The 17,896-nt window shown below is 35.0% G+C and overlaps 1 protein-coding gene across 1 annotated transcript in view; it reads right to left on the reverse strand.

Moving 5' to 3' along the window:
- LOC117317391 (ADAM 17-like protease) overlaps nt 1–17,543 on the reverse strand; it is a 34,424-nt gene extending 16,881 nt beyond the window's left edge. Inside the window, exons 1-18 of the mRNA XM_033872202.1 lie at nt 17,416–17,543; nt 16,390–16,519; nt 15,784–15,914; nt 14,152–14,240; nt 13,706–13,806; nt 12,852–12,931; nt 12,065–12,204; nt 10,198–10,293; nt 9,959–10,045; nt 9,386–9,524; nt 7,807–7,917; nt 7,502–7,507; nt 7,187–7,302; nt 6,187–6,256; nt 5,581–5,707; nt 5,087–5,197; nt 3,915–3,977; nt 3,313–3,386 (exon numbers count right to left, since the gene is read on the reverse strand). Coding sequence (XP_033728093.1) covers nt 3,313–3,386; nt 3,915–3,977; nt 5,087–5,197; nt 5,581–5,707; nt 6,187–6,256; nt 7,187–7,302; nt 7,502–7,507; nt 7,807–7,917; nt 9,386–9,524; nt 9,959–10,045; nt 10,198–10,293; nt 12,065–12,204; nt 12,852–12,931; nt 13,706–13,806; nt 14,152–14,240; nt 15,784–15,914; nt 16,390–16,519; nt 17,416–17,470 — 1,726 coding nt within the window. The 5' untranslated portion in view covers nt 17,471–17,543. The remainder of the gene's footprint in view (nt 1–3,312; nt 3,387–3,914; nt 3,978–5,086; nt 5,198–5,580; nt 5,708–6,186; nt 6,257–7,186; nt 7,303–7,501; nt 7,508–7,806; nt 7,918–9,385; nt 9,525–9,958; nt 10,046–10,197; nt 10,294–12,064; nt 12,205–12,851; nt 12,932–13,705; nt 13,807–14,151; nt 14,241–15,783; nt 15,915–16,389; nt 16,520–17,415) is intronic.
- Nucleotides 17,544–17,896: the final 353 nt, after the last annotated feature.

Raw genomic sequence — 17,896 nt, forward strand, 5'->3', positions numbered from 1 at the left:
GAGGCAGGGCATGCATGAACAGAACAACATTGTCTCTTGTGGTCACATCCTTTGGTATCATTCTGACAACATTTGACATCAAAATTATCAAAAATATTTTCTGAACATGTTGCAACATTACCCAAATTCTGAAAACATTTGGTTGGAGCAGCATTAGTATCAAGTAAATGACCAGTGGAAGTATTGTTCAAGAAAGTGACAACATCTGGAACATTTTGGCAACATTTGGCAACATTCTCAAAATTCTGACAACATTTGGTATGTACAACATTAGTATCAAGTAAATGGTCATTGGAGGTATCATTCAAACAATCAACAACATCTGAAACATTTTGGCAACATTTGGCAACATTCTCAAAATTCTGACAACATTTTGTATCTACAACATTAGGTTTCATTTTCAAAGGTTTGTCTAACATAGAAAAATGAACACTGTCTGACTCTACGTCAGTCATACATGGCATAGATTGACCAACCTTAGTACGAGCAACATTCTGTACAGAAGGATTGTGATTTGTCAAAACTTCATCACTATTCAAGTTTAAAACATGAAATTGACCCAGAACTTTCCCTCGAGCAATGGTAATATGTTTGTTGGTAGGATTTAAAATCTGAATAGGTACATTGCCCTTTTGGTTAACATTTACAACCCTTCTGGCTAACAACAATCCACATTTTGCCATTTTCATATTACCTTTACATAAACCCTGTACACCATGCATAGTTTTTGAAACTGTTGCCCATAAGCGACACTCACTGTTAGGGGCTATAACACACCTTCGAGAACACACAATGTTATTTTTCTTGGAAAAATATGAAAAATTGTCAAAATCTAAAACAAGCTTGTGTTCTGCAAGATAATTACTACCTAACAACAAAGGTTGTGAACTCTCCTTGATAACATAAACATCAATACAGTGTTTCCCTTGTGGAGATTTCATAATCAATGTAGCCCTACTCTCAATATGTACTGACTGCTTATTAGGCAAAATAATCTTTGTACAAGGTTCAAAATCTAGTTGAGATTTACATTTGTCTGGTAGTGAACTAAATAATTCAGATGACATAACATTGATCTGACTACCACTATCTAGGAGAGCAGCTACCTGTGTAGATTCAAACCTGACAGGCATGTACATGAAATTTGTGTCTCCTGATTCATTTTTGTTACATAATGGTAAAGAGTCAGAGTCTGAAGTTACAGAACTGTTGGACATTGGATCTGTCTCTGAATCTAATATGGGAAAGGTGGCGGCACCTGAAATGTTGGACATCCCGGGGAGTTGTGCCGTTGGTTGGTGTTCCTCGCCGGGATTGGATAGTTTAACTGATAACATGTAATCGCTGTATGTCCATACATGCTGCAGAGCTGACACAGGGTCTCTGGTGAAGGAACACCATTACCGTTCCATTGACAGTTATATTGCTTGTGGCCTCTGCCACCACATCTATAACATGAGCTTACTTGACCTTCATCGAGACGCGAACGTGTATCAGGAGCGCGCGAGCGGTGACGTGTTCCGGTATCTTGTTCTTTGGTTGGTGATCGCCCCCTAGAATTTGTAGTTAAAGCATCAACAAGGTCAGAGAGCTTCTCAACCATACAGTTGAAATCAGTGGTGTTCTGGGAAGGTTGTGGCTGAATGTGAGAAACGGCAAGTGCAGGCGCATTACGACAACCATACAGTGACCCCATCTGGGCCGCTGTTAAAGCTGCACGACTGTCTTTAGGTTGACTGGCGCCAACAAATCGCTGTAGGTCTGCCGGCAATGCCGACATAAATTTAGACAAAATCTCAAGATCAGATTTTCCTATCCTTTGGCCTCTTTCCATCAATCTGGCGTAGAAATCTTCCAGCGGTTCATGCACTGATAAACTCGTGTTCATGAAATTTTGGTTCTCTAAAAGGAGAGCCGGACTGGTAGCGGACAACTGCAGGTACTCGCATTAACTGTAAAGAGGTAAACCATGTCCTTGCGGGTCCTTGCAATAATAAATGGAATGCTGCTACTCGCTTGTCTAAAGAGTCTGCAGAATAATCTCCCTGAAGGGAATATAATGTAGCGAAAGACTCGAACTCGTGTAAAAATTTTGATGCATTTTCATGGGACAAACCCGAAAATTTTCGACACTTTGAGATATCCATATTCAATATGGAGTCAAAATCTGTCGACTTCCTGGGAATGTTTATAGTTAACAAATTGTGTGAAGGTTCTTCAGTAAAATAGTTGTCATTTATGAACGATGCTGGGAAAATCTGATCCTCTAATGAAGCGTCGAGATCATCATAGGTTGATAAATTACTTGAAATGTCTTGAGACAGTTCACCATCAGAATATAAAATGGTCGATGCCAGATCCGATTGATTGGACGACATTGCCGACAGCAAAATGTGGTATTTCTACAACTAGCTCCATTTTTTCATCCATAGATTCATTATGATCATGGCAAAGCAATACGAAGATATATGGCATTGACGTGAATTTGAAATAAGTAAATGTTCATCAAAGTTTAAAAATCACATGGTACATTCGTTAACCGCGACTTTTCCCCGCTGGAAAGCACATGGTAGAAGTCGATATAAAAGGCGACAGTTCAAAACAATATAATGATCAGCATGAAGTATCTCCATTGAACAAATAAGATAATACTATAGTACACGTATGTCCAATCCAAAGAAGTATGTGTTGAGAATGACGAAAGTTCATCAAAGTTCTGTTCACCGGTAGATCACGTATCTGTGATATCTCGGCATTTTTTTCCCGCCGAAAAGCACATGGGTATCATGGTACGATTTTGGCTCGACACAAACAGTTCAGTGTTCTCCAAAGTAGGACAAAATGGTAGTTCTCAAAAGTTCATAATGGTCATAAAGCAAGCGAAGAGGTACTTATCTGAAGATCGACCCCGGATTCTCCACCATGTCGTATAATTTGGGGGGTGTTATGGTTATACACAGTAGAACAAGTGTTGTAGGATGCCATGTCGTTTATTTTTCTTATCAAGCATATCCGTGACCCGGATCATTACATAATAATAAACAAAGGATGCTGATGCGGATGCAACATTATCCGGAATTGCCGATTGGCTTACCTCCCTTATCACAGTATTATCTCAACATCACCCAACACATTGCATACATATAACAGTAGTGCCTATTATGTCTTTTGAGAAGAAAACAAATCTTGGACCAGATACAGTATATATATAATGAAGAAACTGCAATGGCAATAGCTGACTTAGGCAACAGCTGAAAACACAAATACAAACCAGTTATTGTGATAAACTGATAATGTGTATCAGATATCTACCTTGGGGACATATACAAGCAACTTTTCCTCTCAGTTCACAATATCCAAGACAAGTTCCGTCGATGCACCGACCTCTGTAACACAGACATGGTATATTTATGAATACACCGATCAAACACGATACAGACACTTAGAATCTACAATGACTTTTACAAAAGATGTTGACTACTATAATGTATAAAGCATTAATACAAGACACACCTGTTACAAGGTATTAAATGTTCGGATTATATATGGCACCCTTATCATTTGTTACATAAAATATTGTACAAATTACATTTTATTTCTATCCTTATTAAGTAATTCTGTATGAGCTGCTGTTGTCGGTACTTTAAGTTTGGTCCAAATTATGTGTAAGATTTATTTTTTCAAATATCAACAGTAAAATCCAGACAAAAATGGCCTATATAGGCAGGTGGCCATGACACATATTATATATATGCTTAAAACATGTGGCCTTTATAGACAGGTTTTTGTTATATACAGGTGGCCTTTACAGACAGGTTTTTGTTGTATACATACAGTATTGTCTTTAGGGCAAATTCTACTGTTACTAACAATACTTAAAACATATCGAGTATCAACCAAGGGAGATTACTCACTCATCCACACAGGAACTGTTGTCAGCCTTATCCTTTGGTTTGGGACATGTCATATTTATCCCGCTGTGTCTCATTAAAGAAAATGTTTATAAAGAGGTTAAATTGTCTTTAAATATTTAAACAAAAGCAGTCAAGTTCATCTCCATAATATGTATCATAAGTTTTCATAGAATATTTTGCCTTATAATTCAGCAATATACCACCAGTACATGGAAAGAGCTTAGACAACAGAAGGCAAATAAATTAAGGAGTTAATAGTCAGACTAACATGAGGCTTACAAAGAAAACGATATCAAAGGTCTGGTATAGGTAGTTCTGTACATACGATAGTCTCCTTAGAATGGATTCCAAATAGAATACATGAGTCCGGTCCAGTAACCATAAAAACAACTAGATCTGTCGCCAGGATGGCTGACTAATACCCCCGTAATCTGCACGAGTCAATGGTGAATTGGAACTCTTAATTACAGGCCAAGATAACCCAGTAATATAGCGACCAGTTGCCATAGCAACCATAATCTTGAGGAAAAGAAAGTGAGATGAACATCTGCATATGGTCCTCTATATTAGTGTGAAGTTTCATTGAAATTGGCGCTTCGGTTTAGGAGGAGTTGTCCTGACAAACTTAAAGTTATGGTTCTTATCAGAAAACCTGTTTATAGTGACCAGTTGCCATAGCAACTATAATTTTGAGAAAAAGAAAGTGGCATGCACATCTACACATGGTCCTCTATATTTGTGTGAAGTTTCATTGAAATCGGCCCTTCGGTTTAGGAGGAGTTGTCCTGACAAACTTAAAATTATGGTTCTTATCGGAAAACCTGTTTATAGTGACCAGTTGCCATAGCAACTATAATTTTGAGAAAAAGAAAGTGGCATGCATATCTACACATGCTCATTAATACGTGTGTGAAGTTTCATTGAAATCGGCCCTTCGGTTTAGGAGGAGTTGTCCGGACAAAATGTGTCTACAGACAGACAGACGGACGGACGGACGGAGGGACGGAGGGACGGACGGACAACCTGATTCCAGTATACCCCCCTAACTTCGTTGCGGGGGTATAATAAGTACAGAAGACTATACAACATCAGAGATCTCCCTGCAGTCTGGTCTACTTTACTTAACTTGCAGCTTAGATAACACTGTTTCTCGACCTATATTAAAAGGATACTCGCAATACGCCGTCCCCTTACAACTGATAGTGTCATCCGGCATGTCATGACAGATAGTGCCAAAAGGTGCCACCTTGCAGTTACTACGGCAACAGGCAAAATTCCATGGACTGAAAACAAAACATTTATATGATAACTTTTAGTTAAAATTACCATTTTCAGAGTAACCTTTATTTAAATAGACATGTTTATCTTTCAAACAGAGTTGATTACAGTACTTTGCATTGTAATCAGTCATTTGAGGAACAAAGTGATTTAATTCATATCAATAAGAAAAATTTCTAGTTTTCAAAGGCACCCTGTCTCCCCTCTACCACTTACACATGGCATCATCCACAAGCTGACATTAGTAATCTGTCTTCCCTATAGCTGCCTACACATGACATCATCCACCAGATGACACTCCTTAGTAACCTGTCTCCCCTCTACCTACCTACAATTGGCATTGTCCACCAGTTGACACTCCTTAGTAACCTGTCTCCCCTCTACCTACCTACAATTGGCATCGTCCACCAGTTGACACTCCTTGTTACAGCACTGATCACCAAACACCCCAGCATCACACTCCTCACCCTGATCTATACGACCGTTTCCACAGAATGAAAAGGAGTTCCTCTTAGCTGTCAAGTTAAAATTTTTACAGAGTTACATCATACTACCCTGTGAAAGACTGCTTCTGAAAACTTATATAAAAACACAAATTCTGAAAATAATGAAATTTAGCCTCATCATTCCTTATACCTTAAGGTAGTACTTATCGTGTTATAGACCAAGATGTCTAACACATAAATTCAATATAGGGTGTGAGCCTAATTGTAATTGCAATGAAACAGCATTTGTAGGATTTTTACTAAGATGTAAATTTTCCTTGCAGGTGTGATAACAACAGTGTGAGAGTTCTGACTTCACTATGCAATTAATACTCAAACTGTAATGCAAGGAAAGTGGCAAGGGGGATATGCTGAGGATGCAGCAATACATGATACGGGCAAATGGCTAGATTAGACAAACGGCAGCGGAGCATTTACTCTTGTAGATTATACACCTGTGACATATTGAGACATTTCAGATGCTTCTGTACAATAAAGATTATACTTACCTGTAAAACAATCTTTGGCTTTAGACTTCATAACAACATATATATATCTCCTACTGCAGGGTGAGAAATACTGAGGACAAAAAAAAACATGTAAAACATGTAAGTGTACTTTCAATACAGTACACAATATTGATACATACATGAATACTGCCAATGAAGAAATAAGCTATTAAGATAAAACAACTGTGTCATAGATCAAATTACTCATGTATGAAAGATAGCAAATATATCCCACCCTAACTACTGACATATTTAGCCAAATGTTTTATACACTGACCTCTGTACTGTGTCCTATATACTGACCTCTGTACGGTGTCCTATATATTGACCTCTGTACTGTATGTCCTATATACTGACCTCTGTACTGTGTCCTATATACTGACATCTCTATTGTAACCTGTATACTGACCTATGTACTGTGTCCTATATACTGACATCTATATTGTATCCTGTATACTGACCTATGTACTGTGTCCTATATACTGACATCTCTATTGTATCCTATATACTGACATCGGTACTGTGTGTCCTATATACTGACCTCTGTACTGTGTTCTATATACTGACAGCTCTACTGTATCCTATATACTGACCTCTGTACTGTGTGTCCTATATACTGACCTCTGTACTGTTTGTCCTATATATATAATGACCTCTGTACTGTGTGTCCTATATACTGATCTCAATACTGTATGCCCAATATACATTATCTCCTATATACTGTATGTCTTATATACTGATCTCTATGCTTTGTGTCCCCTGCGATGTTTTATCTATAAACTGACCCCTGCCTTGTTTTACTTATGTGACCCTGTATAGTTTAACATAAATTCTGACCTCAATATCATTATATATATATTAGCCCCTAAATTGTTCCCTAAGCACTGATCCCTGTCACGTTTTACCTGTATTCTGACCCTTGTATTGTTTGACCTATATACTGACCTTGTACCATTTGACCTATATAATGACCCCTTTATCTTTTGACCTATGCACTGACCTTATTGTTGGTCTCGTAGCCAGTGACAGAGTAGGGATACATGAGGTAGTGACCGCCCTCCTCACGTTTTGGAGAACATCTTAGACTGGCATCATGTTCACTCCCCCAGCTGTGACCTACAATCAGTTGTTTATTATTTTTGACAAGAAAAAATCCACCAGAAGTCTGTCACTTTTCAACTGAAGCAAAAATTTAATGGGTGTAAATTGTTTTACTCCAATTAGATTTTCTCAAATAAAATAAGGTAAAATATTTAGCCAAGATAGGATTCTTCATTTGCTAACAAAGGATACGACATGTTAAAAAGTCACTTACCTAATTCTGTTCATCCAGCAAAGACATCACACATAAACAAAAGAGTGAAAAGGAAACATTCATTAGTCAATAGACGTATGAGCATTGTAAAATTGCAGTTATTGATATTTTGTATAGAATTGATGTAGCACATATTCTCAATTCCAGGTTTTAAATGTTTTTTTTTTTAACACATTTATGTAGTTTATAAGCTAACATTGTAGGAAAAAAATATAAGGCAAAATTATAAAGTTTGAAAGTATAACATGATAGAGATACAACCATTAACATGATAGAGATAAGCTAGCTGGTAGATAATACTGTACCGTGAGCAGTGACCAGCGCTGCCTCAAGGGAGAGAACTCTATTTCCCTGACTGTTGGCTGAAGTACTCCAGCCTGTGTTTAGAGTGGACAGGTGACCATCCACTGTGAAAGCTGAAAAACAAAGGCAGCAAAATTAATGGAATTAAATCATTTCCTAGAAACATGAACATTACTTTGATCTCCGTTTTAAATCATCTGACAAGACAAAAGAGAATACATGGTCAGTGTCTTAAAATATAAGCTGTATTTTGGGCTGGGGACAGAAAGACAAAAGTGGTGAGCCAAGGCTCGCTCACTTGTGTCTTTCTTTATTCAACAGTCATCAAAAATAAGCATTTTTTAAGTGAAACAGTATCAACAATGTCTCAAATATGTTTGCCTTTTAAATGTTGTTTCACTTGGAAGAAGGTCAGTCGAATTGACGGACATGCTAAGATTCTAAAAAATTTTCGTATACAGCAAAAATATATATGGTGGGTGTATTCCAAAAAGGCAGTGCCAGTTGCAGGATAAATGTATGTACATCTATAGACTTTATCAGTGAATCACTACCTTTATATCGTTAAAAGCCAGGTTCAGGTTTTTATTTATACATCATGGTTGTTTCATTAATTTAGTCCAATACATTTCCATGACTTGTAAATTCAAGTTGCCAATAGCTAATTAGACTTTTCAACACTTATTGAGATAACTTATACGGTGAGTGTATATTGAGATAACTTATACGGTGAGTGTATATTGAGATAACTTATACGGTGACTGTATATTGAGATAACTTATACAGAGACTGTATATTGAGATAACTTATACAGTGACTGTATATTGAGATAACTTATACAGAGACTGTATATTGAGATAACTTATACAGTGACTGTATATTGAGATAACTTATACGGTGACTGTATATTGAGATAACTTATAAGGTGACTGTATATTGAGATAACTTATACAGTGACTGTATATTGAGATAACTTATACGGTGACTGTATATTGAGATAACTTATACAATGACTGTATATTGAGATAACTTATACCGTGACTGTATATTGAGATAACTTATACAGTGACTGTATATTGAGATAACTTATACAGTGACTGTATATTGAGATAACTTATACAGTGACTGTATATTGAGATAACTTATAAGGTGACTGTATATTGAGATAACTTATAAGGTGACTGTATATTGAGATAACTTATAAGGTGACTGTATATTGAGATAACTTATAAGGTGACTGTATATTGAGATAACTTATAAGGTGACTGTATATTGAGATAACTTATACAGTGACTGTATATTGTGATAACTTACACAGTGACTGTATATTGTGATAACTTATAAGGTGACTGTATATTGAGATAACTTATAAGGTGACTGTATATTGAGATAACTTATACAGTGACTGTATATTGAGATAACTTATAAGGTGACTGTATATTGAGATAACTTATACCGTCACTGTATATTGAGATAACTTATAAGGTGACTGTATATTGATATAACTTATACCGTCACTGTATATTGAGATAACTTATAAGGTGACTGTATATTGAGTGCTTCCCACTATTTATTACTCACAAGGTGAACATATTCCTCCTGGTGTATTCGGCTTATATGAGGCTATATAGGCCAAGCCCAGTACACCTCGTCCAAACTTCTGATATGTAAATAGGTGAGCCAAGCAGTACCCTTGGAATTCTGTACCTCTGCTGAAAACCTAACAGACATTCAACATTAAACTATGAATAAGAAAGATAATACTAAAATGTTTAATAATAATATGGAATATAATATTTCATTTTTTATATTAATATAGAAGTAATTCTAACTTACATAAGTACATACGCACATGATGAAGTCATGTTTATATTTTTGGAATACTGTACCGTATTTATCCTCAAATAAGACCCCTTCCTTTAGTGTAAAAAGTTTAGTATTAAAGTTTGGGTAGGGCTTGTTTGTGAAATCTATTTAGCTTATTAATTTCAAAATTGATGATTCTGCAAAAATGAAGGAGGGCAGGGGCTTATTTGCAGATAAATATGGTATGTATCTGTTATTATACAAATTATGGTTTCCTGTTGATCTGATAACTTGGTCTGTTACTGGATCACTACTCAATAGACGTATGATTACAATTGGAGACTGTACCTGCAGTAGTCTAGTCGTGTTGAATTTCCTGTCAGGCATGTTGTAATGGTCCCCTTCACCATAAGTATAGGCTTCATGGATCTTTAACTGGTGGTAACAAGAATGTTTGTCAGGTTCAAAATCAAATAAATGTTTGTATTAAATACTTTATTATCAGTTAAATGTATCACAATAAACAGATCCTGAATCCAGATATAAATTCCCTAAATTGTAAATATATCATACAGGAATAATCTTACCTCTGCTATCTCAAATCCAAAACCAACCAACCCTGAGTTGTCATCAGGCCATTTGGTCTTTTTATATATTGTATTTACTTTGTTTAATATGCTAATCTGAAAAAGAATAAAATAATTGTGAGTAATTTAAATAACTTTAATCTTCACATTTAAGATGTAAACTTTACCAATTCAAAGTAAAACATCTCTAAGACAGGAAACTACAATACTAGCCTTATAGTTAACTAACTTTTTACTCACTAAAGATACAGATCTCTGTACTGTATGTCCTATATACTGACCTCTGTACTGGGTGTCATATCTATATACTGACATCTGTACTGTATAACATATATACTGACCTCTATACTATATGTCTAACATACTGACCTCTGTACTCTATGTCCTATATACTGACTTCTGTACTGTGTGTCCTATATACTGACCTCTGTAGTGTGTGTCCTATATACTGACCTCTGTACTGTGTCCTATATACTGACATCTCTACTGTGTCCTATATAATGACCTCTGTACAGTATGTCCTATGTACTGACCTCTGTACTGTATGTCCTATATACTGACCTCTGTACTGTATGTCCTATATACTGACTTCTGTACTGCATGTCCTATATACTGACCTCTGTACTGTATGTCCTATATACTGACTTCTGTACTGTATGTCCTATATACTGACCTCTGTACTGTATGGCCTCTGTACTGTATGTCCCATATACTGACCTCTATACTGTATGTCCTATATACTGACCTCTGTAGTGTGTGTCCTATATAATGACCTCTGTACTGTATGTCCTATGTTATGACCTCTGTACTGTGTGTCCTATATACTGACCTCTGCACTGTATGTCCTATATACTGACCTCTGTACTGTGTCATATATACTGACATCTCTACTGTGTCCTATATACTGACCTCCGTACTGTGTGTCCTATATATTGACATATTTACTGTTTGTCCTCTATACTGACCTCTGTACCGTATATTTTATATACTGACCCCTGTACTGTGTCCTATATACTGACATCTCTACTGTGTGTCCTATATATAAACATATGAACTGTGTGTCCTATATATTGACATATGTACTGTTTGTCCTATATACTGACCCCTGTACTGTGTCCTATATACTGACCTCTCTACTGTATGTCCTATATACTGACCTCTCTACTGTATGTCCTATATACTGACCTCTGTACTGTGTCCTATATACTGACATCTCTACTGTATCATATAAACTGACATCTGTACTGTGTTCTATATACTGACCTCTGTACTGCGTGTCCTATATAATGACCCCTGTACTGCATGTCCTATATAATGACCCCTGTACTGTGTGTCCTTTATAATGACCTCTGTATTGTGTGTCCTATATAATTACCTCTGTACTGTATGTCCTATATACTGACCTATGTACTGCATGCACTACAACTTTCTTGCATTTAAAGATTTCTTGATGTTTAACAAGCAACAATTTGATTAGATGAAACCAAGCTGGACCTTTGACTTAAAAATGTTTCAACAACAAATAGGAGGACACATACTTTAACTAGGATGAGTCATTCGTTACAGCAGAGTTAGCCAGACATTCCTAGATACAAACAGCAGATGTTAGACATTTTATTGGACTCAAGTCAATGTCAAAATGTCTAAAATATCTGGTGTTGGTGCCAATGGAAACACAGACTACATAACCTCAGTCATCCATAATTTAGACCAAGCTATTTGTAGTGACTTTTCCCAGTCCTGCCATACTCCTCCCACATTTTTCAAAAGTCTTTTATTACCAAATATCAGCTAACCTTAGCCACAAATATTATCTAACATTGGAATCAGTTACAGTCACCATGGTAACAAAAGGAAACAAACTTACTAGATAACTGGCTGTCCAGTGGATTTTGTTTTTTCCAATATTGGTATGAAATGAGTAATCAGCCACAACATACAGACGACAGGATTTATGATCAGCTATCTGACTAGAGGTGTCCCTTCTCTCCCTCATCTCTGATTCATCTATAAAACAAAAATAAACAGTATGTGGGTATGAATTAGAGAGCAATTTTATCATTTATAATTTAATTTTGTATGAAACACGCATTTTCATTGGCTGAAATAATTTTGTTATACCTCCATAACAAAATTTTTGACGTTGCGAAATGTAACGTCATTTTTGATTGGCTGATGACGTTGCGTAATAATTTATCACAGAAAAGAGTTCGCCAAAGACAGTGAAATATCTTGGTGTGTATAAGACGAAATTAAATTATAAGAATTAACATTAATTATTTATACAGTCATAACATAAAAAACTGGAGTGTAACATTAATTGTATTTCCTTTACAGTGGAAATGTTTTCTTTAAAATGCATTCAAGGCTTTCAATATGAACAGGGTATTTCTTTCATAAAGTGTAGTAAATTGAATTGTAGATTTATATCTCTCAATGTAGTTAACATCTTCTCAATTAATTTTAGTCCTCTGAAAAATGTTCTTTTCAGTCCATTTAAATTTTAATCAACCCAAATGTGAGATGTTTTCATTAGGGAATGCTGTTAATTAAAATTCAGTCAAAGTTCCTTGCTATAAAATAATAGATAAACAAGCAGGCAACATCTGGAAGTCTATACAGAATTGTATACCTTGTAGTACCTACATACTTACCTTCATTAACTTCCACGCTTTTCGGTTCTAAATCCTCATCTCGAAGAATATTGTTGTCTGTTCCGTCACAAAATCTTTCCCTTTAAGGAACAAAGTTAATAAATATAGAAAAATATCATTGGTGATTTTGTCTACACCTATCTGTTAAATGTACCTGTATTCCTTAATCATATGGATAATGAATAGTTTAAGATTCTTACCATTAAATATTGCTTTATAATTACAATCAGTGACACTAAAATACCTCAAAGGATTACTAAGGCATAATGTTAACAAATTCTGACAAACATCTGATTGAAGCCAGAAATGTTTGCTGCATAATTCAAAATGTGTAAAAATAGCACTGCTGTTGAAATACTCTGAAATAGAGTACTCCAATGCAGTACAATACTTATATACTCAATACAGTACAAAACTTATATACTCCAATACAGTACAATACTTATATACTCCAATACAGTACAATACTTATATACTCCAATACAGTACAATACTTATATACTCCAATACAGTACAATACTTATATACTCAATACAGTACAATACTTATATACTCCAATACAGTACAATACGTATATACTCCAATACAGTACAATACTTATATACTCCAATACAGTACAATACTTATATACTCCAATACAGTAGAAAACTTATATACTCCAATATAGTACAATACTTATATACTCCAATACAGTACAATATTTATATACTCAATACAGTACAATACTTATATACTCAATACAGTACAATACTTATATACTCCAATACAGTACAATACTTATATACTCCAATACAGTACAATACTTATATACTCCAATACAGTACAATACTTATATATATGTAGATGATAAATACCTGTATCCAGTGTCGTCCGAGTGTTGGTCCAATATCAAGTCAGACTTCCTGTACGCTATAATGCTATGGTTACTGGACGGAGGAAGGACGCGCCAGGACGGCTGTTACATATAGGTATGGAATGACAACAGTGTTATTTGGGACAAACTACCACCTTACAGAAAATATGTATTAATGGTGAAATAACTTGAACTCTAATTTACAGAAAAAATATCTTAACTGAGAAATGATTTTGCATATTTTAATAATGATAAAAAAGAAGAGATTCTTAATAACAAAATATATAAACAAGGCAACACAACAATAAATTGTTTAATTTAATCTGTAATATTAATTTTTTTTCCAAATAGAGAAAGTGAACTTCCAATTAGATTCTTATCCATCTAAAATAATTATGATGTTTTGTGATACTTCGTTAATCAGGATAATTGATGATTAAAACCTACCTCTATCACATAATCATCTTCTGTAGTACTTATACTGGCCATCAATATGTCGTCCTCCCAATGGGCTGTTACGTCCGACTCAGCATCACCTACACAAAAATATACAGCTTGTATTACAAATAAATAAACACAATGAGAAGCTCTAAATTTAGAAATCACACTAGCAGAATTAATTTCTACATTTAATGGCACTATTTCAATAATGTTATATTTTTTATTTCCAGATTTAATTAAAACTCCCAAGCTTTATAACTTTAAAATGCTTGGATGTATGGTTTTGTTTTATAGTAAGGCACTTTGTAAAATTGTTGAATTTAGAAGTACATGTTTACTAATATAGGTACACCCATGTGATGTGCTCCAGGATTTTCCATAATTTGTTAATCTGATCCGGAATGATCCCAAAGGGATCTTGGCTCCAATCCTTAAATGATCTGTATTGGTTCTATGCCAGACTGATCTTCTCTATTTTTCCCTTTATTCTTCTATTCCTCGTAACCACCTGAACAAGTGAAACCTACATGTGAAGTTCGAGAAACATCACTCTAGGCCTTTTAAAACAGCCATTTTGTTATTTCTCAAAAATCCAAGATGGCCATCAGTTAGCCATATTGTTTTTCTGACCAAAAATCTAAATTAAATTGGTACAACTAAGATTTGTTTGTTTGTTTTTGTTTAAGTCCTATTAACAGCCAGGGTCATTTAAGGACATGCCAGGTTTTGGAGGTGGAGGAAAGCTGGAGTACCCGGAGAAAAACCACCAGCCTACGGTCAGTACCTGGCAACTGTCCCACATAGGTTTCGAACTCACAACCCAGAGGTGGAGGGCTAGTGATAAAGTGTCGGGATACCTTAACCACTCGGCCACTGCAGCCCCTTTCACAACTAAGAACAAAGGAGAACCTTTACATGAAGTATGAAAAATATCCCTCCAGTACTTTTCAAGAAATAGCGATAACAAGGATTGTTTACGGATGGATGGACAACGAACGGACCAGGGACCCCTGACCATGGATGCAGGGCAATTTGTAAAGCCCAGCATCTAATGATGGTGGGCTAAAAATATGAAAAATAATGAAACTTTTAAAATGTCTGATAAATTATAAAAATATGTACAGCGTATATTTTAATACATCATGCATTATTATAAGAATTGCTTCAACTAGAAATGTATACCTTGTTGAAATGTACACACTACCTGGGGGCGAGTGTGACTGTGTCCTTTATCATGAAATAAATTAAGAAAATTAGAACAATTGCAAACTTTCCAAAATCCTCAAAACAAAAGCAAAAGATAGCAATAAATTTAAAATAAAAAATAAATTATGTTGAAGAGATAGAATGCTCCAATACCGGGAAAATCTAAGGGATGGTTCTTAATGGATAAACATACTAATTCATTAACAGCAAGAAAAAATCTAAAAAAAAAAAAAAGGATACATGAAAATGAAGATAGTTTTTGCCAATTTGGAACATATTTGGTACATAAAAAAGTGGTGGTCTGCTTTCAATTGGAAATCAAATTCACTTCAACAGGAGATTTACCGGTTAACATCATATCCTTATTTTACTCATCAAACACTCCCGGCATGTTTACCATGTTATCTCATGTGTCATATCTCTCCCATTTACCTGCAAGTTTTCCACTGAAGAATTGTGTGTGGTCTATAGGTTCCCTGCGTGTTTTCCCTTCTCTGTCTACAATAGTAGCCTTAAATCCAGGTGATATAATGGTGGAAAGGCGAAGATCAAGATTAAAGTCTCTGTTGAGCAAAACAGCAAATATATAATTAATGGTTACTTGTCATCAAACTCTTCTGTTAAGCTTGGGTGCTTCTCTGAGCTATTTGGCATTATACATAATATTCAAATATGGTTAAATCTTTTTTATAGAAATAATAGGAAATGGCTCAGTACATACATTTTACAATAAAAACACTTTTTGTTTTGTTTTTTGTTTTTTTAGGGGGGGGGGGGAGGAGTTCATTCAGATGCTTAGTCCTTATCATTCTTTTTGAATGGTTCTGATAGGATTCAGGGATCGCTTTGGGCAGAGATTTGGGGATTTTTACTGATGTTTTTCAAAAAAATCTCATTAAAAATTCAAAATTGTACCTCTTTATACAGACAAATCTCATAGGAATTTTGCTAATCTCATAAAATCTCCCATAGGTTTTAAGAGCCAGAGTTATCCCTGAGGATTGCTTCTAAATTTTGACTTGTTCAGACCTCACATACCTTCCAAGAGCATGAAAGGAAATTTGATGTAAATGAGACTTCGGATTTGGATCTATGCTTCTTCGAGTTCGTAATTTTATGTCAGATATCTTCAGAGTTTCAAAATACTTCAGCCTTATATCATGTTCCCCTGTAAGAAAAATAATTTGTAAATTATAATCAAAATGGATGATTGTTCATGAGTTGTTATGTCACATGTTACGTAATTAATATTCATCAAACAAGTTCAATAATTTTATAAGACACAAGTCTATACTAAATTCAACAAGTGGCATATAAAATTATTGAACAAGATTAATATATTCCATACAACATAGACACAAGCTTAAGATTCTGTTTATCACATAACTCCCAATTAATTTCTATATCAGACATGAGAACTATGACTCAGATTATCTGATATAGTATGAATATCTCTACAGAGACAATCGTTTGATGTCATATATAAAATGTGTTGTAATAATTTATCCCTATCATTTTTACTCTACATATACATATTGCCGAATTTCTTAAAAATACACATTTACCAACCATAACTTTAGCTGTAAAAACTTCATATTCTTTAATCTAATTTATGGAAATTAAAGATTAAGTAGCTTATAATGTAGGTTTAAGGTATTTTGTTGTTAACAGGAAAACTGTATACATTTCTTAGGTTGGATTCTTTTAAACATGCACAATATCCCAAGGAAAGTAAATAACATTAAACAAATACAAAGTAACTTTAAACTAGCAATCAGTTAGCTGTTAAATTGTCTCCCCTTGTATTACTTAAGAAATAAAACTTTTCAACGTCATAAACGGAGCTAAATTATCGTCGTCAAGCAATTATCGAAATTATCCATATTAATACTGTATATTAAATACTGACGTGGCGACATATTGTTGAGGACGGTTAGATATGAACTTAAGCTGTATCAGTTGATCTGTAACGAGGGACCGATAAAATTAGCTACAGGTGTTGCTACTGTTTGGGTATTCGCGATTCAGCGATTGATATAAAAAGTTGACGACGATCGATTCTACCTGTGCTTATATTTGTGGAGGCAAACACAGCCATGAGAAATGCCAATATCCTCATGTCTCTTCATCTGTTCGTGTTTGTTGACAAACCAAACCAACCCATTACAACAACACGGAAGTCGAACGGAAATTACCGCGCCTCAGCTGTAGTTCCGACATCCGGCGAGACTAATTACGAAGTCGGAAACAGGTACCCGATAAATTCCGTCGATTATATACACAGGGGCTTGGCACGATTTTCCAAATGATGGTCCATATATATGTATTGCTTTTGTAGGCATTTCTTTGATTATCAATATTTGCAGTATATTAGGAAGTCAAAATTATGTGTAATCAGTTACAATTTGTTCATCATGGACAACTTTCCTGAAATGTTTAGCTTACTTAATAATATAAAGTTTAAAAATAAATTATGATGTTTAACCACAGACATACAATGCTACACTGACATTGAAACAAGGACCTTCATTTTCCACACAATTAT

This window comes from Pecten maximus, chromosome 19 (assembly GCF_902652985.1).
Source record: "Pecten maximus chromosome 19, xPecMax1.1, whole genome shotgun sequence".
NCBI lineage: Eukaryota > Metazoa > Mollusca > Bivalvia > Pectinida > Pectinidae > Pecten > Pecten maximus.